This window comes from Trachypithecus francoisi, unplaced genomic scaffold (genome assembly GCF_009764315.1).
Source record: "Trachypithecus francoisi isolate TF-2019V2 unplaced genomic scaffold, Tfra_2.0 Lachesis_group17, whole genome shotgun sequence".
NCBI classification, from domain to species: Eukaryota; Metazoa; Chordata; class Mammalia; order Primates; family Cercopithecidae; genus Trachypithecus; species Trachypithecus francoisi.
Window position 1 is genome coordinate 48,258,537 of NW_022681462.1, and position 22,247 is coordinate 48,280,783.

Sequence of the window (22,247 nt, forward strand, 5' to 3'; positions counted from 1 at the left end):
CCATCCATTTTTGGTGAAAAAGCCAGCCAAGCCAGTGCCACCATGCAGGGGATCCCTTCATGGTACTCAATGATGCTTTCAGAAACTCAGGAAGTTTCTTATTTCTTCTTAAATTACTTTTTATTAAGAAATTATTTGTTACTATGGTTTTATACTTTTTTCATTATATACATACATCTTATTAGTGTAAAATAAATGAGTTTTTAATCGACTTTCCCAGGAACCTGAGGACACGCGGATCATTATATCCATAGGAAAATGGGGGCCCAAGTGCCCTGCAAGTGAACCTGTGGAGTGTGGCACGTTTCCAAAACGTGAGAACATCACGGATCAGCAAATCCCCCTTCACTTTATACTTTCCTATCACGCTTCATTTCTGGGCAGGAACAATAAACTGTATCTTATATTTCATGGCCATTTTCCCTCAAAAACCTCCCCATTTCTCCACAGAAAGGGGACAGACTAAATACAGGTCAACTGGAAACAGGATCCACTAAAGTATCATACACTGATCTTAACTGCAAGGTGCATCAAGGCCATGTTTTATAAATTGCTATAACATAATATATATGCTTCGTATGCAAACAGTCACCAAATACTAAAAAGAAGATTTGGCATCTTTAAGGAGGACAAGAAAGGTTAATCGGCATCAGAAGGGTCTCCTCACGCCAAATGCACGCAGGCTCTAGATGTGTTTTCCTGTCACAACTCCTGGCCAATGGCACCCGGGCCTCACACGATTACAGTTGGGCAATGACATGGGAAAAACAGTTTGGCTTAGTGTCTGTTATCCCGTCACATAGGGAAAAAATTCTATCAACGAAAATAAATGGTAGCAACAAGGATTCATTTCCAAGTCTTTAAAGCTTGCCACAGTCTTCAGGGGCGACCTCCCGTGCCGCAGTGGGGACAGCCGTCCTGTGATCACTCACAGTGGGAAGGGAATGGCTCCCCTCACCATCAAGACCAGGCAGAACAAAGAGAGTGCAGACAGGCGAGATGGCTTCAAGCGTTATAGCTGGACTTTCTACGCAGTGCCTGGCCACTACAAAAACGCTTCTGTAGGGTGAATGATGAACATTTCGTCACTATTTCAAAGGCTCAGTATCTCTGGCAGGTGATCGTGATATGTGTTATCTGGGAAACTAGGCTGGTGTGACTGCAGCTGTAATTAATAACACCTGCTATACATAATGCTGAAATGTATGCATAGGGCATACATTTAGAAATTACTGCATTGCACTAAAATATAAAAACCCAAAGGACTCTTCTATCGATACATAACAAAACTTAAATTACTCAAAAACAAAGAATGTTTATTAATCAGATATCATTTGACATTTTAGTCAGAGAGTATGGTAACATTTTTTCCACTTAGAAACTGATCAGTTTCTTGAACAATACCTTTTAAAACATAAAAACAAACTTAAAAAAAAAAAAGTTAGGTCTCTTATAAGATGTGTAATTTCCTCATTATGATGGAATGCAACGAAATATCTTGCCCTTGGGTTGCTCAGTTTCAGCCAAAACAAATGCAAATGGCATGTCAGATGACAGCTGTTTGATAAGGCTCCTCTACAAGACCTGCATGCTTTACTTTTTTTCCGTGAAACTTGGGACGAAAGGCAGAAGGCAGGAAGAGAATTAATGTAGCATACAGTCTAAAGGCAATGCTACAACCGTGATTAAGTAGAAAAGTTAAAAGGCACAGATTTTCCACAGCTTCGCTGCGTGCAACCCATCCGTGTAACAAGTTGACAGGCCTAGCGCGTCAGCTCCATCATCCCCTCCGACAGCTAAAACGCAGCATTGCATCCCTTTTCAGAGAAAATTTGCGTCTGCACCATGAAGCGTTGTACATTATTTCTTAGCACTGCAGGGGGCTCAAGTCCATATGGAACCTTCACAAATATTACCACAGATCAAACCGGCGGCGTTTGGAGGCAGATTTGACATACCTATTTAAATGAACAGCAGGGGTCCTCGGGCAGCCTCGGGCTGTGCGGGAGAGAGCCTCTACGGAGCCGGAGCCGCAGCTCCATTACTCAGCAAAGACACACTCTACATTTATCATTCATTTCATTTCTGCCAGGGCAAGAAGCTCATTTGCCCAAGGTCAACAAAAAGCGAAAAGAAGGTTTTCTTTTTTTTCCCCAAGAAATAAATGTACCTGACAAGTGGGAATTTTGTCCTTTGGGTTTGTGGAGCACAAATAAACAGCAGATAATTCTAAAAAGCAGAGTAAATGTGTGCACTGATTCAAGCCACTGCAATCTGACTGTAGATGGGGGAAGCCCAATAAATATTTCTGAAACTTTAAAAAATCATATAATGAGTAAAATAGAACTTGATATCATGTTCTAAAAATAAAAACAGAATGTTGGCATCTGGCCTTTTTTTCCACAGAAATTCTGGGGAACTCTTCCAAATTTGCACACTATCAGATACTTATAGCTCTGAAAGCAAAACAAAAATTGTTCACAGCACACTAAATGCAGTTGGAAGTCAAACTGCAATAAAATCATTTCTTAGGTTGTTTCGGGGCCCAAATTCTAGGCTCATCCACTGCATTAATCTATGAAAGGCAAAAATTGTATATAAATAACAAAAAACAAATGAGAAATAACCATTTGATTCTTTTTCAAGGCAAATGCCTCAGAGCCCCTGACAGCATCATACACTTGGCCTCCTCCTTCCTTACCCCGGAAGCACATGCACACACTATATAATTGAGTTGAACATCTATCTTCGAACATGATTTCAATTTGTAAGTAAAAGCATTTTAAAGACAAACCATTCTGATATAAATTCCATAAAGTTTACCTTTAGCAAAATGAATTAATATAAATCATTTCATCAACACAGTGTCTTACCTCTAGAAGTCTTATTTTTGTCCATTATAAAATACTAGGTAAATTCTGAAGCTGAGAGCAGTATCCAGTATAACTAGTTTTGTAGCTTACAGCTCGTATTATTTATCATAAATGCAATATACTTACATGCATTAATGAATAGTATGACTGTTTGCCAGTATAGAAGAGATAGTGAAATGGACGGCCATCTTCTCCCCACTGGATTGCTGATAAAAAAGCCAGATGAAAACAAATAAAAATACACATAGAGACAGACCAAATAGCTTCATTTAACCACAGTTAGGAGACACATTTAAAACTGAGTAACAAAAAATACAAAAATCACCAACATTTAGAATTTTGATAATTAGTTTAGCATATTTATATGCAAACATTTAGGATATTTAATATTTCATACCATTAACATAAAACAATGTTTACATTTAATTAAAAAATTACTAAATATTAACTATGAGAATTTCTGTAATTTGTTTCAAATAAAAGCTTATAAAATAGCCAAAATCATCTTGTTAGAATAAAAAAAATTAGGCTTGGCTATACACATAATGCCCTCCCATATTTTTAGAAGGGAAAACTGATAAAGTAAACAATGCAGTACATTCAGACAATCTAAAACAGGTAAACAAAGATGAAAACTAACGAATGTATTTTTCTATGCTACATCATTTGTTTCAACCCTGTGGTCATCCACCTCCGAGTGTAAAACATCGACAACAGAAGGGCCTCAAAATGGTGTTGGGTGCAATTCCTTCTGGAATATACATGGCCATTCACATCTAACTAACCACCACCAAGCAAACTGAGAAGTGGTGTTAGTCTAAGAAACAAGACAAATGCTAACTCTGTGTCCTCTGCCCATGCTCTCTCTGTTGAGATGTTTCTCTGAAGCAGATTATACTCCTTGGTCCATTACAGAAGTTGTAAACTATTTTCCCCCAGGCCGTCACTTGCCTTTTACTTTTACTTATGTTACCTTTCATAATTGAGAAGTTTAAAATATGTAAATAGTCAACTCTGTCGCTTTTCCTCTATGGTAGTGTGATTTGTTTTTTCATGATTCATCCCATGAAGGAATCCTTTATAGGCATTGTCTCCCTAATTGCCGCCCCCCATGACATGTTAATACCACAGACACACTACACATCTGCTGATGTATACTGTGCCCCACTGGAGGGCCACAAACCATTGTAACAGCTAGGTTTCCCCACCCCCGTCAACCAACCTTTGCCCCCACTGAGGAAACACCACAAACCATTGTAACAGCTAGGTTTCCCCACCCCCGTCAACCAACCTTTGCCCCCACTGAGGAAACATGCTTTAAGGCTTTGGGCGCTCTAAAATTATTTTCTTGTATTTCTTCTGGAATTTTTATTTATTTTAATGTTCAAATATTTAATCTATTGGAATTTATGTTTGTGAGGCAGAAATCCAAGAACTATTTTGTCCAGCAAAGAGTCATTATCTCTCAGTTTTGAATAGTTATCTCTTAGTTTTTTGAATAGTACAGGCTTTTCTATCGAAATACCACCTGTATTATTTAGGAGGATGTCTTTCTTCTGAAACAAAGACCAAATTTTCATAATAAATGTTGAAAAGAAAGTCTTGCTTGGCTACTTAGCTGGAAAAACCAAATTCTTATTTGCTAATGGCTTATGGATGATTTCAGCACTTCTCCAAAATCATTGTCATAGACTTCATGAATCAAATCCAGCATATTTTCTAATATTTTTCTTTTCTTATGCAATTGATTTTCACTGTATGGTTAGTCTGTCAGAAAGTGATAAAAAAAAGACAACCGTCATGGTTGCAGACAAGACTCTACTGGTAAGCCTGGAGATATGTTTGAGTTGAGTCTCATATCATGGGATTGATTTCATTACATATGTGAATGTGTATACACACACACACACACACACTTGACTTCACTGAACCTAAGGTATCACAGATTTTTAGATGCCCCATCATGTATCTTATATATCACAAAGAAAGAGAAAAAATACTGTCAAACCACGATATGTATCACAGTTCACAAAAAGTGTAAAGTGTTTCCTGCTGTCAGACATTAAAATTTGAGGAAAAAAAAAAAGTCTTAGAATTAACTAAGTAAGGCACAAACATATGCTGCCAGTACTTTGCTCATTGGTCTGTCTACTCTGCGTCAGTAACCGCCATTTTAATTAGCGGAGCTTTTTGCTGGATTTTGATACCAGGTATGATGAGCTCCCTTCATTACTTAAAAAAATTTTTTTTACCACTGCTTCTTGCACAATTAGACTTGACAAGTTCCTCCCAAAAGTTGTAACAAAACTTTAAGTAAAATTATATTCAATTTATCAATAATTTAGAAAGCAGCAATTTTGGAATATTGTCTTCCCTTAGAGAACCAAGGAATTTTTCCAACTATTGAGATTTTCACTTCTGATCTTTAACTGAGTATCATAATATTCTATATAAATGTCATATATTTTGCAAGTCTTATTTGTGTATTTTAGTTTTTGTTTCTCTTGATACTGCCCTCCCCTATTCAGTTATCTATAAAAGTAACTTTACACAAGTAACATATACTTCCCATATCATACGTTAAAATTCTTTTGCCAGAGCAAGGCGGGAGTTTATTATTCAGGACTCTCTGTGCATTTACGTATGTATGCCTGCATGACATAGGATTGTTTGTGTGGTTCTTTTAAAGACAAAAGTGGTATTAAACTGTATTTATGCTACATATACTATTTGTACTTGCTTTTTAAACTAAACAATGTTACACCTCTACTAGCACAAGTAGCTCTATCTCACTCTTTTTATGGCCTGTATATTATTCCACAGCATGAGTTTATTTAGCCACCCTGTGATGAACATTTAGACTCTTTCCAATTTGTTGCTGATACAATATTTACAATTTCCAATCTGATGGGTGATAATTGCCTCTCATTATTGTTTTACAAGATGTTATTTCTGACCTCTGATATTTTCAAATGTTTACTGGTAGTTTAATTTTTTCCATTTATGAATTGCTTATTTTCCTTTGCTCATTTCTGTAGTAAGCTGTTTTTGTTAATTTGTGAGTAATTTATTCTAGGTATCAGGCCTCCGGTACATTTCAAATTTTCCGGTGTCTTTGTCAAAGGGAAATTTTTAACATCAACATAAATAATTTATCATCTTTGTCCTTTAGTTTTTGTGATTTAAGGACATAATATCTGTTACTTTAAAAGTATTGAAAGCTGTATATATATTCTTCAACTAGCCACTTTATTTCTGTTCTAGAGTTTGAATTTCTTAACTCCAAAAACACACAATAATTTTTAAAGTCTTGACCAAACTCTGTTATCTTCTGCATGCAGCCTATTTTTCAGCATTCCATTAAATGAACTGAGAAAAAAAGACACATGCATGCATATACATACGAATGTGTCTGTATGAATATGTAGGTATGTATTTGTATAGTTGAAATTCAGTGTTTTTAAAACAGTTCTTGTCTGCCAAAATACATAAAGGCAGTGAAAGATTGCGATTCATTTGCTACCAATAAGACCGTCATGTTCCTTAGATCATCATGACATGCCATCCCACACTGATTTCTTTGTGTGTAGATGTGGCCGTCACAGAGTCATCAACTGACAGGATGCTCATATGATCTCTGCAGGATCAGCCTTTCACCCTGTAACTATACTGTGGCATGCTTTTATAAGAGGGTATCATATTTTAAATTTTCAGAACAATTCATAGTTTAAATGCTTGGAATTCAGGTACCCAAATAATGGTAGTCTACTGAAATTCTAATACAGTTTCTAGTGTATGTTTTCCATTTTCCAAGTAGGCAGTCATAACATCTGTGAATAATCATCAGTTTTCCTAATTTCTTTCAGTTTTCTAATTCATATTTTTCCTTTTTTAGCCACACTTTTTTTTAACCACGCTAGTTAGATCTTTCAAAACAATGCCAAATAACAGAGGTGAGCATGCACATACCTATCTTATTCCTGAACTTAAGGGGATCTATTGATATATTTTTAAATTTGATGTGTTTCAGTTTGTCATGATAAGCTTTCTCAAACTAAGCAAGTTTCTTTTTATTTCTGGTTTGTGTTTTTACCAATAAAATCAACGCTCAATTTTGTTAATTAACTTTTATTTATTGAAATGTTTTAACCTTGACTCAATTAACACAGAGAATTACATAAATCATCCTTATTTTCCCAGAGAGAAAAAAGGCCCTCTGGTATATTCTCTCAATATAAAGTTTACTTGGTTTGCTAGTGTTTTATCTGGTGACAACAGACTATAGGTTTCTTTTTCATGAAATTTGTGTCCAGATTTGATAATTGTGTGAGCCTCTGAAGGGAATTTGGAAGTTTCATTCTTTTCTTCTGCTCTATAACAGTTTCAATGATAACAATAGTTACATCCTCCTTCAAGGTATGTCAGAACTTCCTGACAAAACCTTCCGGGCCTGGGCATCTTTCATTAGACCTTTGGTGCCCTTTGAGAACTTCTGCGGCTTTTAGATTAACACAGGGGTACCCAACCCCTGGACCATGGACAGGTACCAGGTTCTACTGATTTTTATTTGCTGTCATGACTGGTCAACTGGGACCAGAGCGGGTGTTTCACAATAAGAGCACTTGGTTCTATAGCAGGGGTCCCCAGCCCCTAGGCCACAGACCAGCATAGCTTCATCTGTATCTATAGACGCTCCCCATTGCTCACATTACCGCCTGAGCACCACATCCTGTCAGATCAACGGTGCCATTCGATTCGCATAGGAGCGCAAACCCTATTGTGAACAGCACACGCAAGAGATCTATGTTGCGTGCTCCTTATGAGAATCTAAGGCCTGATGATCTGTCACTGTCTCCCATCACCCCCACATGGGGCCATGTAGTTGCATAAAAACAAGCCCAGGCCTCACACTGATTCTACATTATAGTGAGTTGTATAATTATTTCATTGTAACTTACAAAGTAATAATAGAAATAAAGCTCATAATAAATGTAATGAGCTTGAATCATCCCGAAACCATCCCCCAATCCCTGGTCCGTGAAATCGTCCTTCACAAAACTGGTCCCTAGTGCCAAAAAGGTTGGGGACCACCAGTTTAAACAATACTCTCCTGATTAAGACATCTGTGGCAATTATATTATTCTTTCAACTACATGTCTGAGAGTCAGTTGAGTCTGGTGGTCATACATATACATGTGTGCCACAACTGCCTGGGCCTCCCTACATTCTGGCTCAACTATTTCCTGGCTGTTATGTCCTTGGTAAGTTAAAACTCCATGTGCTTTTAATTCCTACATTTGTGCAGTGGGGAAAATTACAGTATCTACTTAATAAACCTGTTGTGAAGAGTGTAAGTTAACACATAGGAAGCACTTAGAATTACGCCTGGCCTACTCTGTTTCAATAAATGCTAACAATTCTTATTTGAGAGATTTTTCAAGTTAGAAGACAGTTACCCATAACAATCGTATACTTTAAAATTGCCCTCTGAATATTATTATTTACAATTCTCAATATTGTCCTCTTATGTTTTCTCTTTTTTCCCTGGCCAGATTTGCCAGAAGCTGATTGACTTCACTAGCTTTTTCAAAGAATTACATGGTTTTGTTTATCATACCCCTTCTTTTAAATTTCTTCGCTATGTTCCTCTATTCGATTTTTCTTTTTCTGGCTTCCTGAACTGAAAATTTAGTTCATTTATATTCAGTCTTTTTAAATTTCTAACAAATATATGCTTGTCTCTATATAATACAATGTCCATATTCCATAGGATTTAATAGGAACTGTTTTCATTGTCATGTCTGTAACCTCAATTTTGATTTTCTCTTTAACTCAACAGTAATATGGTTTTACTGATTTTAACTCAGAAAAATCTAATGATACGATTTTTACTACTTAGAATTCTTTAGGTTTTCTTTATGACCAATTACATCGTAATTCTAGTAATAGTCCATAGGCCTCTGCATAGAAAATGTATTCTTTGTATCTGTTACTACAAAATCATGCTATGTTATTCAAATTCGTTATAGCCTTAGTTAACAGTTTTTGCTTTAAACATTTCAATGCTAAATGTTGGTGCAAAAAGGTTTGTGGTCATCAAATCTACTCAATGGAGATTAGGTTTTATCAACATAAATTAACATTCTTGTTTCACTGAAGTATTACTCATACTCCTTGAATTCCATTTTGTCTAATATGTGGTGCTACTCTTTGCTCCTGCTGACCCAGTAGTTATCTTTGTTTCACCTAATATTTGTATCACTTGCTTTAAACCATAAAGAGCAAGACTTTTATGTTAACTCCATCTAGAAGCTTCCATCTTTTAATAAGGAAAGTATTAGTACGCTGGAAGTGTCATAATCTACCCAAATCTAAAATTCACTGGTACTTTTTTAGCATACAAAAAAATCAGTTTATCCTATATTCACGAAATACAACAAAATTGGGAGGTAGGTACATAAGCAACAAAAAACATTTTACTAATTCTAAAGGAGTACTGTTTACATATAGCTACATATAGTAAACTACACCTTAAGATAATCCTACCAGAAGTGACATATTTTCAAAATAACACATGGGCATTTTGCAGGGATATATAGAAGTTTCAGTTGTTACAACCTGGCTGCTAGTAACAATAAACTTCTAATACTGAGAAGCTGGTACGATTTGAAAGAACAAACCGGTCTTAGGGGACAGATGTATAAGAAGAGATGCAACTAGCAGAGATAATAAAGAATGAAGAGAGAGACAGAGAAATAGGTGGGGAGCCTGAGAGGTTAAAAAAATACAAGAGTCAGTAAAGAAGAAGAAAAAAATCACTGTCATTACAAACATTTACTGAAAAGCTACTAGGTATTTAATATACGTTACTGTGCCCTGTGCATAGTTTTACTTCTGTAACACTTGAGTTGTATCTGCAAAAGCGATGTGTACTTTTTTTTTTTTTGAGACGGAGTCTTGCTCTGTCGCCAAGGCTGTGGTGCAGTGGCCAGATCTCGGCTCACTGCAAGCTCCACCTCCCGGGTTTACGCCATTCTCCTGCCTCAGCCTCCCGAGTAGCTGGAACCACAGGCGCCCACCACCTCGCCCGGCTAGTTTTTTGTATTTTTTAGTAGAGACGGGGTTTCACCATATTAGCCAGGATGGTCTCGATCTCCTGACCTCATGATCTGCCCGTCTCGGCCTCCCAAAGTGCTGGGATTACAGGCTTGAGCTACGGTGCCCAGCCTGATGTGTACTTTTAACATAGTCTTCATTTATTATTTCCCCAAAAGCTATTGTTAGATTGATGGTATAATTTATAACCAACCATGTCTAAGAATCAAGGAAATACCAATGATAGAGCATATTTATAAAAAGATTCAAAACATTTATAACAAGATTCAAACTAAAAGTTATCATTTCCAAGAGTGAACTGGAGTGAGAGAATAAATTCCTAGCTTTGAATTAAAATAGGACTTAGCAGAAATATCACTGCAAAATAAATAAGTCTTCTATGGAAATATCTGCTATCTTACCAATTTTTATTTAATTCTAAACACACTGATAAAGCGTCCTGCACATTGAGCACCTGTGGCCACCCAGCTATTCTCAAGTAGATCCACATGTTTGCTGCTGAGTTTCATGCTTACTAGTAGTTGTGTTTACTCCCAAGCCTATTTTATTGCAGTTGTACTTATTTCTACAAATACATGAATTAAGTACTACATAAATAAATTAAATATAAGTGCAAACATAAAGTTCCTACTTCTAGGAAAACTACGTTGAATGCTCTAGAAAGGCAAGTTGCTAAAAAAAAAAAAAAAGTCACGCCAACTTCAGTGAGGTTGATGGGAAGAATTTATAGAAATACAAAAATATTCTGCACTCAGATTTCTTAGGAAGTGTAAGTTCACTGCTCCACTGCAAGAAAATCAAAAGTGAAAGGCCAGGTACGGTGGCTCAAGGCTGTAATCCCAGCACTTTGGGAGGCCGAGACGGGCGGATCACGAGGTCAGGAGTTTGAGACCATCCTGGCTAACACGGTGAAACCCCGTCTCTACTAAAAAATACAAAAAGCTAGCCGGGCGAGGTGGCTGGCGCCTGTAGTCCCAGCTACTCAGGAGGCTGAGGCAGGAGAATGGTGTAAACCCGGGAGGCGGATCTTGCAGTGAGCTGAGATCCGGCCACTGCACTCCAGCCCGGGAGACAGAGCAAGACTCCATCTCAAAAAAAAAAAAAAAAAAGAAAATCAAAAGTGAAAGAACTGCGATGATGCATCAGCGGCATGGTTATATAAAAGCTACGGGGAGGAGCAGACACGCTCACAACCACCAAACCTCTAGGGTCACAACAAAAGCTTGATGGGTAAGTTCAAGTTACATTTTGAGTGTTTTTTTAAAGAAATGATTTCTAGCTTTAATACTTTTTAAGTTAACAGAGAACTACTGGTCCTCACTGGATAAGAGGCTTCTAATGTATAATAAATAGATTATTCAATTTCTTGGCAACCTTAAAGCTTGCTGTGTATTTTCTTCAAGATTTTTTTTTTACACATTTAAAAGATAAAGAGAACATCTTAACAGAAGCCAGAGAAAACAGGAGACACCATTAGAAGATGGCTAACTGCTCACTAGAAGCACGTAAGACAAGCCAATGGAATTACATCATTAAAGTACTGAGAGAACAGAAAAGAAAATCTATAGTCAGTGAAAATGTGCTTCCAAAATCAAGGAAAGTTTTAAATTTCTATAAACAGAAGTTGAATTAGTTGCCAGCAGCTCTATACCAAACTCTCCCTCAAAGGATATGTTGGAATGCAAATAATTAGTGTGACATTCACATAGTCATAAGCTCTAACCCCCTCTAATTTTAGTATTTAATATAAAAGATATGGTTTGCAAACTTCACTCATTCATTGTTAGTTACAAAATTTTTTGACCTGCTTCACAACTACTGTGACACAGGGGGCCACCCTACAATATGTGAGCAACTGCTGATACATAACCTGACACGGAAATACGGTAAAGAAAAAACTGTTTATCTCATTCTTGAACAAACTTACCTCTTTGTGTTGGAAAAATCTGTTCAGGATGCTGTAAATTAAATTAATAATGTATTAGATAATTATCGTAACATATAAAAGTGAAATTTTTAAAATGGTAATTAAAATAACTACCTTCATTATTGGCCTGGCTCGTTTCTCAAACAAACCACTTGGGAAAAGGTAAGCAATAGCTCTCTGAAAATACACACAAAGGTTAGTTAACAACTGTTATATAAAAAAGGTTAGAACTAATAGTTATAGAGTACTTTCTATAGGCTGAACATTGAATTAGAGTTTCAAAGCATTATCTTATTTCATAATTGTTTCAATGGGATGATAAAATTACTACACACTCATCCAAAAAGAAAAAAATTTAACTATTAAACTGGTTATTGACAATTTTCAAGTGTGAGCTTTAAATGTGTCATTCCTTGAATATGAAAGCACAAATAATCTCTCTTTTATTTTTAAAGGATCACTTAGAGATGCTCCTGTCCAGCTTCTGTGGAAATGTGCTTAAGAGCAAGTGTTCCAGCTCCCAGCTGGTCATGCACATATCAAAGAGTAGGCTGCAAAGAGCAGGCTCTAAGTCTCACCCACTATGACACCCCTGATGTTTTCAGATGGTCTTTCACCTTTCTGCAGAGTTTTTAAACTACACTCTTCCCAAACAAGTTCTTCTTCCATGTCTGTTTTTCAATAGGGATGCTACTAGCATTGTGGGTGTGACAGCTCCATCACAGGCACCCTTCTCCCGTACTGCAGGTCTTTAATATTCCTGGCTTTTTTCCAGTTGACACCAGTAATACCCAGTGCTCGTGATACATCTCACCCCCACACCTTTCCAAATGCCCCTACATCCTAGGGAGCAGCACTGCCTCCCAGCTGAGAACAATAGCTTAAGCCTGTATAGTGTCTTCTCCAATACCCTGCCTCACCATTAACAACAAAATGTACACTTTCCTTCTTGTTGAACAATGTCAGATGAAGAGTCTACGGCCTGGGACCCGGTAGTGCATTTAGATACACTTCTGCTTGTTTAGAGAGCCTGTTCTGAGTGGGCCTTCTCTGCCTACCCACATAGTAAATGCATTGGATCAGACTTTGCCCCCAAAAGGAGAGGTCTATAATTTGGGGGTATAAATTCAGTCATATTAGGAAGCCTAATTGTGTCTCCGGGTCAAGCTTCATTCTCTCATTCAGCTTTTTTCAGAACAAAATTACACTTCAAACAAAACAAAAAACCTAGGTCAGGCACAGTGGCTCATGCCAGTAATCCCAGTGCTGAGGGAGGCTGACGTGGGTGGATGAGGCCAGGTGTTATAAACCAGCCTGGGCAACATGCTTTGTCACGCAGGCTTGAGTGCAAAATAAACAAACAAAAAAAACTTCGATCAAACATCAGTGTGCCCCTTTAGCAAACTTTTTTTGTTTTAACTAGGTTCCTCTCCACCCACCCCCTTCCTTTGCTGCAGGGGAAAAAAGGTTGACTTTTTCTTTTATTAGAGACAGGACCTCACTCTGTCGCTGAGGCTTGGGGGCAGTGGCACAATCATGCTCACTGCAGCCTTGACCTCTCAGGCTCAAGCAGTCCTCCCACCCCAGCCTCAGGAGTAGCTGGGGCGAGAGGCTTGCACTACCACACCCAGCTAATTTTTTTTTTTCTTTTTTTTTTTTAGAGACAAGGGTCTCACCATGTTGCTCAGGCTGGTCTTGAACTCCTGAGCTCAAATGATCCTCTGGCCTTGGCCTACCAGTATGGGATTACACACATGAGCCTTAATAAGTGATACTGCGACTGATTGTCATTTGGGAAAAGACACAACTGAAATCCAAACCTCACATCATATAGCAGAGTAAACTCCAAATGAGTGAGAGGGCTACACATACAAAATAAAAACAAATACATACGACATGGGTGAATTCCTTTATAACTAAGAAATGGGAAAGTCTTTCATAACTATGACTCAAAATTTATAAGTAATTTTTAAAAAAAGATTGACAGGCCAGGCCCGGTGGCTCACGTCTGTAATCCCAGCACTTTGGGAGGCTGAGGCCAGTGGATCACCAGGTCAGGACTTCGAGACCAGCCTAGCCAACATGGTGAAACCCCGTCTCAACTAAAAATACAAAAATTAGCTGGGCATGGTGGCAGGCACCTGTAATCCCAGCTACTTAGGAGGCTGAGGCAGGAGAATCGTTTGAACCTGGAAGGCGGAGGTTGCAGTGAGCCAAGATCACACCATTGCACTCCAGCCTGGGCTACAGGGCAAGACTCGGTCTCAAAAAAAAAAAAAAGATTGACGAATTAAATTATATTTTTAAAAGAAATATATGGCTCAAAACAAGATAAGTGCAATTAAAACCACTGAGAGAACACTTTTTATCTAATAGGACTAGCAAAAGTTCAAAAGTCTGACAGCACACCGTTGGTGAGGCTATGAAAAACACCCTGCCACCTTGCTGGTGGGAATGCCAGGTGCTATAACCTCTTCAGCGGGAAGGTGGGAGCTTTCTAACAAAACAACATATATATTTCCCTAGCCATCTGACTCGATGAATTTACCCAGAAGATACACCCCTATGAATACAAAAGAACATAAGCACGCGTTATTCACTGATTTATGAGAACAAAATACTGAAAACAACCAAATCCCCATACATAAGAGGTTGGCTGAATAAATGAGGGCACATCTGTGCAATCTAGTACTATAGAGCTGTAAAACAGAGAAAAGCCAAGATACAAAAGAAATGTACCTAGAACGCTGCTTTGGTGTAAGAAACAGAAAAAGAAAAGACATGTAAGTATAGGGGGGAAATATGCATAAGCTTCTTTTTGCAACATAAACACAAAAAAAGATAAGTAGAAACCAATAAAAATCATTTCTCAAGGGCTGGGTGAGAGTAGAGGGAGGGGTATAGGGATGAGGGCAAACTCCTCTGGGCATCCCTCGTAAAGTTAAGCTCTGAAGCATGTAAATGTTTTATATATGAAAGAATAACGTTTATAAAGAAACTAAAAATATAACCAGAAACAAATAACAACAACAAAATAATTGCAAAGAAATCTTCATCTTTACTTGGTAGGCTTATGGCCAGTCAGAACGTGGATATTATAATTCTGAAATATTTTATGTATACTGAGGCATAAAGCAAATAAGTAAATATATTAATTTTATGGAGACCAATATTTTATTATAGAAGAGATACAAATGTAAAAGGGAAAACCCTATAATGTTAAGCAATATAAACTCTTATCTTAAAAACTATTTCTTGTAATATTCAAAGAATATTATTTCCTAGTTCTGTTCCCTGAAAAAGCATAAAGCAATGGAACTTTAGGAGCAGCGGGAGGGTCAATTGGTTTCTACATACATCCCAGTATAAGGAACCAAGTACCTTGGAGAAATGGCTGATTCTAGGCACAAGGCAGACAAAGCACAAAATGAGTCTGAGACATTCTCACCATCTCTTTTTAGAGACAGTGAGACCCCATCTCCACAAAAAAAATTTTTAGAAGTGTGGTGGCACATGACTGTCGTCCCAGCTACTTAGGAAGCTGAAGCGAGAGGACTGCTTGAGCCCAGGGGTTCAAGTCTGCAGTGAGCTATGACAGCATCACTACACTACAGCCTGGGTGGTAGAGCAAGACCCTGTCTCTAAAAATAAAAGAATAATGATAATGCTTCACAACACATTCAATAGGTGACATGCACGTTCATGTGCACGCACACACCTACACACACACACACACACACAAACACTCAGGAGGAGGGGCAAGAAGAAAAAGAAAACTACTTTACAGAACAATATGTTATAAAAGTAAAAGTAATGACAGAAGTAGAAAATCACCATTTTACAACTTCCAAATTAACCATCAATTTCAGGCAAGGATCAACAACAAATGCTAAAGCCACTGGCTGAAAGGTTACTGAAGAATGGAAAATTCACATGAACTCAAAATATTATCCTATAGATTGGTGACAAAGGGAAAAGGCTACTTCTACAATAAAAAGGTCTAGTGGTCACCACTAGAGGGATCAGTCACAGCAGGACAAACTGACTATGTACCTCTTAGACTTTGTGGATGCAATGAGAAGTATACAATATCACCTAAGAAGTATCCTTTATACATTCTCAATCTGATCATGAGAAAGCAAGCAGAAAGCCAGGATGTGACACAATTGTACAAGACAAGTGGCCTGGATTCTACAAAACAACTAGTCAGCTATAAAGACATTCTGGGGAAAACTGAGGAGATTTTCATGAAGATTATATATATGGCATATAGAATTATTATAATTGTATCAGATGTAATAATGATATTGTGGGAGATAGTGGTACGAAGAATGTACGCATTTAGAATGGTATGAAGAATGTACGTATATATATTGATATATTTCAGGGCTAAGTTTATGTGCAATTTTCAATGGATCAATAAAAAATGTTTTACATATAAAAGAGACAAAGAAAATGTGGCAAAATGTTAAAATCTGGCAAATCTAGGTGATGGGGGTATGTGTTTATATTTGTTCAATGAATATTCAAGTTTTCTGGAACTCTGAAAAGTTTCAAAATAAAAAGGTGGGAAAAAATGTTAAAAATTTAAAAATAAGTAAGATTTTCCCAAACGCAACCTGTCTCAGCAAAGCCAACACTAGCCTACAGCACTTGTGGGCCATCTAGACCTCAGGCCTCGTTCTCAGTCATACAGGGCAGCCCAAGGCTGGTTGGCATCTTAGCAAAGGGGCCACTGAAGCCAGGGCCTGGATCAGAACACTAGACGGTGTGGAAGACTAAGCCCAGTTCTTCAACTTAGAGTGAACACACTGTAACCACAAAGGAGACAATTCAATCAAGTTTCAAGCTGTCATTGGCATCATTTCCAAATATGAAAATTACTGTTAACTTAGGTGACCAATGAATAGAATCCTAGCGGGAAACGAAAATTGAAGAATTGCAACCTACAGCTGGATTTGTCATGAAGACTAAGACAGAAAAGTCAGGAGGAAGCGAATGGTTGGAAACTGAAAAGAAAGCATCAATTGCAAAGGATGTCTAGGGCTTACGGGCAATCTCTCTTTTAAAAAGATGAAATAAGCCAACAAAGAATTTGCTAGAAGTCTTTTGAAAGTATCAGAAAATGTGGTTTTGCCTTTAAAAATTTTTCTCGGGTAAAAGGAAATTAATACACACTTATTAAATTACAATCCCTCACTATATTAGGTACTATACCAAATACTGTGAAAGATCCACAAAGCAAAAGATATCATGTCAGGTAAAAAGCAATATTGCAAATTCAGTGAAAACAATGAAAAACAAAAGATGAAAGAAAAACGAACAAAAGAGGGAATAGGAAATAAAATAGGCCAGTTGTTTTTAAACCAAATAACAAAACACACAAAACAGAAAAGGCACATTCCTGGCACGCGATCTGCCATCTGTTTAGTATGTGTGGAATAGTAGTAACACAACCTAACCTATTACTTCCATTTATCTCCTATGGGCATTCTATGCAGAATTTTTTCTTTTTCTTTCTTTCTTTTTTTTTTTTTTTTTTACAAATTCTGAAGCAAACAAAGGACTACCTGGCTATTATGAAAAAAAAATTGTGTTGCTTTCTGTGTCTGCTTAACGTTCAGTTACCACACAGTTGTTAAATACAAGTAGATGAATATCCTTTGGAGATAAACAGCAAATACATACAACAAGAGAATCTTGAGTGTTAGTACTGAGTTGAACAGCCTTACAGATATGTTTTGGGCAGAGTATTATGTGCTATAAAACAGAAAAATCTTTACTTTCACTAAACACTACAGAGTTCAAAAGAAAAGAAGTGGTGAACATGAAAACATGATGAAAGTGTAAGTAATAACATAATCTTCATTGTGTCTTATTATAACCATAATAAGACTTTTCAAATACTACCACTCTCAGTGATTCTGATGTGCGAGGATATCAACTTTATCTAGTTGCTGTGAGGATTTAAAAAGGTATTTATAAAAATACAACACAGTAGTCATTCAATACATATTAATTAACTATACAAAAATGTTCAGTTTATGTAAAACACATTATTTCCCATATTATTTTATGACATAAAATAGCATGCATTCGTGAGTTCTATTTTACAGACCAAGAAGTAGCAGTTAAGTAGCTTACACTGAAATAAATGGCAAAGGCAGAACCTGAACCTTCTGAAATTTAATTTTGTAACATACTCTCCTTTGTTCATACCAGGGAACCAATCTTCTCTCAGATCACACATTCACTTTTTCACTGACATCAAGGACATCCAGCTATTTAGTAGTAAAATTAGGAGAAAAAGCCACATGTGCTTAAAGAAATAGATTATTTACCTAAATAAATTTTACTCAACAAATATTTATCCCACCTGAGTTCTAGGCACTCTGCTAGTTTAGAAAGATACATATTAAGATATGGCTCCTGACCTCATTCTACCAGTGGAGACAGAGGCATACATAGTCTCAAACACAGAGGCTGCTGTAATAGTACACATAGAACAAAACGGCATGCTAAAATAATCCACACAGGACCTATGAGAGAAATACTTACAGGTTACACAGAGGGTACAAAGGAGAGTGGTCATCTACTCTTTTCAGTGATACTTTGCATCTGTCTCTTTTTACCAGTCATCCAGTCATTTATTGCTTTCTAAACAAATGCCTTTGCAAATTGTTCCGTCTGCCTGCAATAGTGCTGTTGTTCTTCTCCACTTAACACATCGCTGTTTGTCTTTCAAGATCTTTCAAGATCATAGATCAAATGCAGCCTTATCTGGAAGTCCTCCCTATTCCACTGGGCTCTCCATTACTCCTCTTGGTGCCACCTCAGTCAAACAGAGAACGAGCCTCTTTCAAGGTCCACACCATCTGGCCATTCCATTCCCTCCCCATCCTTGTCACTGCCTTCAGCTTCCACATAGCTCACAGCACTCACAAAGGGGTGAGGCCCACCTTTCTCCCTTCCATACCAATGATGCCACATTTGTGAACAACCTCAAGGATCATGTGAAGCACCCATCTAAACAAGACTGTGCTCCTGGTGGCATCCAGGCCCATAAACAACTCAATTCTCACTCACATTCCTGTGCTGAGAAGCAACCACCCACTCCGCTAAGTACCCACTGCTTTCTTCCCCAGATTTCAATCTGGCCTAACCATCATTCTGGTCCTGCAATTACTTTGTCAGGGGTCACTGAGGCCTTTTTTCAAATCCTGTGACCTACTTTCAGGTCTTATCCGCATAAGGCTGCTGGCTCCCTTCCTTCTTGCAGCCACATTCCCCTCTGACCTCTCTGCAAGTTTCCTCTTGATCCCTCCTAAACACACCTCTGCTCATCCCTCAAGTGCTGTTTCCTCAGAGTTCCATCTTTGATTCTCTTCCTTTCAAGCAAATTGATGTAGGGAGAGAGACCAAATCTATTTCTGTAGTTCTAAACTATTTGTCAACTTCCTTAGGGATTTTTCCATTTACATATCCAAACAGCACATCCAAAACTGTTCCTCAAATAACTTATTTTGCTTTCTACCAGTTCTTTTTTCTCCCATGCGCTGTTACCAAATCTTTGATTTTACCTTGGTCGTGTCTGTAGGTGTGTTTTTGAAGGCAAAAGACCTTGTCTTAGTCAATAATTTCTCACTCCAGAATTAGAACATAACAGATACTCAAAGAATAAATCAACAACTAAACGGATTGCAGGGAGCTTGAGAGAACCAACTATAAAAACTCTTTTATAGACAGCCAAGGAAATGTAAACACAAACTCACAGACAAAATTTTCCACCTCCTGCTACAGACTATATTCAGATTAATTTTCTTAGATGTGATAGTGATATTGTGGTTATATAGGCAAATGTCCTAATTTTTTGAAGATATATTTAGGAGAGAAGGATCACAATGTTTGTAATTGTATTTTACTTTAAAATAAAATAGTGCAGCCAAAAAACGTAAAGTTGAAGCAGATACAGCAAAATGTTAAGAAGTTAATCCAGGTGACAGTCATATGGGTACACATTGTAGAATTTCTCTTTTTCTGTATGAATGAAATTTTTCATAAGAAAAAGTACACAAATTAGTATTGACTGCTGTTGCTATTAGACTAGGGTGTTTTGATGTTTCTCAATTCTGGTTCCAAAATCCATGCACTATACATATTAATACATAAATATGTATGTATATACATATAAAAGTCATATAAACCTTTTGTTCTTCTGTAATTTGTGACTGTTTTAATAAAGTTTTGTTTGTTTTTGAGAGATTGGGTCTTACTATGTTGACCAGAAGAGCAGTGGCTATTCACAGAAGAGATCATGGCGCACTACAGCCTTGACTCCTGGGCTCAAGAAATCCTCCTGCCTCAGACTCCCAAGAAGCTGAGACTACAGCATGTGCCATGGCACCTTGCCCATTGCTGTTTTATTCAGATAAAAGCAACCATGTTCTATACTTCTAAACTTCTTTTTTCTCTTTTGTAGTATTTTTGAACTGTTTTCAAAGCCAATTCTTCAGGTGTTTTTAACTGTTTCAATGAAAGACAAAATAGAAACTGTAAACCAATATTACTTATACTTCCAAGTATTCTCTTTCCTGTAAGCAACACAAGGCAAAAATTACAAATTCTTATGTGGGAAGAAATGAAGGAGCAATCCTAACATGTCCAGCAGAACTTCCTCTGATAATGGAAATACTCTGTAACCTGTGCTGTCCAAAATGATAGCCAGTAGCCTATGTGGATACTATGCCCAGTGTCATGTGGTTGGTGCAACTGAGGAAGTAAATTGTCATTTTGTTTACTATCAATTTCATTTTATTTACTGTCAATTAATTTTAATCGTGCAACTCAGCACTGTACTAACGTTACTGAGATCTATTTCAGCAAGGTTTTTTAAACTTCATTAAATGGTTACAAGGTTAAAGTCTGTATTGTATTGTTATTGATCCAAATTAACAAACATATCTATTGTTACAAGACAGAATATTAACAACCAAGTAGTCTCCGAATAGGGGATTTCTACAACAAAGCTGGTAGTAATGGCCATTGAACTACAGCATGTCATCTATACTTAATGTGAATCCAAAACAAAAAAGTGCTGAGAGAAAAGAAAGAAAAGGTAAGAATGTAAATTTTAAAAATTTAATCCAAATAAGAAATGGAGTAAGATAATCCTCATTAGTGAACACATTTCTTCCATTTGTAGGTTTTAACTAGAATACTGATATTCAACAGTTCCCTAAAATGAAAGCAAAGTATTTGAGTATATTCTTAGGCTTAAGTCAAAGTATAAAAGGATTGCAGACTCAACCCAGAAGCACTGGGTCAGGAATGCAATCTCTATTAATTAGGCATCCCAGCTGGGCAGTGGGTTTGCAGCTGTTAACTTGATCAATGACTTACCTAAATGTCATCTCTACTGATTCGCTTATAAATTACCAGCAAGTGAGACTAATGTACAGGTGCTAATTTATTTAAACTGTTCTCTACAGTTCTACATAGCTTTATAAACTGCATCTGGCACCTAATGTTAGCTGTCAGTTGTACTTAGACATGCCTGTCCTAACGACTCTGTTCATTAGAAGTGAGCACAAATTATGAAATATTGTGAAAAATGATACATCAAATGGAATGGGCACAGCAAATCAATTAGAGAAACTTCATATAGCATATTCACACTTAGGAGAATAAAACATTCTGGTTTCAGAACGAGGTCTATAATACCAATTAAAAAGTAATTGGTAGACTTCAGCAGTGCTATATATCAATCTGCTGGCATTTTTCCTGAAATTGTATAGTAATGTAGAACTTAACTTTTAATTCCCAAATAAAGACATTAGTAAATGCAAGTGCAAGTCTGTATTCATAATATTTAATATAACTGAAAGGTCTCCAAACTAAACTTTATAACAACTACATGCTTCGTTGGAAAAGGAAAATGCAAATATCAGTGGTCCTCAACTTTTTGGTGTTTACAGTATGATTTTGAGTAAAAGAATTTTTGATGGTGCACATGACAGGATTAAGAAACTTCACTAAACAGGTTAGCAATCACTGTTACCCCACGTCCACTCTAGCACAAGGAGGTGTTACAACAAGGTCTATAAAGTTAGATTGGCAGTTGGGGCCCTCCTCACCTAGTTCTTTAGTTTTGGGGTCAGTAAGGAAAACTGTTTCTGCTGCTTCTGTTACTCACTCATGGGCTTAGTTCTTCAGTTTCCATACACACCAAATTTTCTTCACACTAAAAAACAAGACTCACTCAGCTCAAGTTTCCATCTGACAGATTCCTCCTAACAGTTATGTACACTCTTACAGCCAAAAATAATTTTTAC

At 37.2% G+C, this 22,247-nt stretch overlaps 1 protein-coding gene across 1 annotated transcript in view; it reads right to left on the minus strand.

Moving 5' to 3' along the window:
- The window catches only part of MRPS9 (mitochondrial ribosomal protein S9), a 61,244-nt gene that overhangs the window by 19,969 nt on the left and 19,028 nt on the right, over positions 1-22,247 (minus strand). The window contains exons 3-5 of the mRNA XM_033175582.1: positions 12,031-12,093; positions 11,917-11,947; positions 3,000-3,079 (exon numbers count right to left, since the gene is read on the minus strand). Coding sequence (XP_033031473.1) covers positions 3,000-3,079; positions 11,917-11,947; positions 12,031-12,093 — 174 coding nt within the window. The remainder of the gene's footprint in view (positions 1-2,999; positions 3,080-11,916; positions 11,948-12,030; positions 12,094-22,247) is intronic.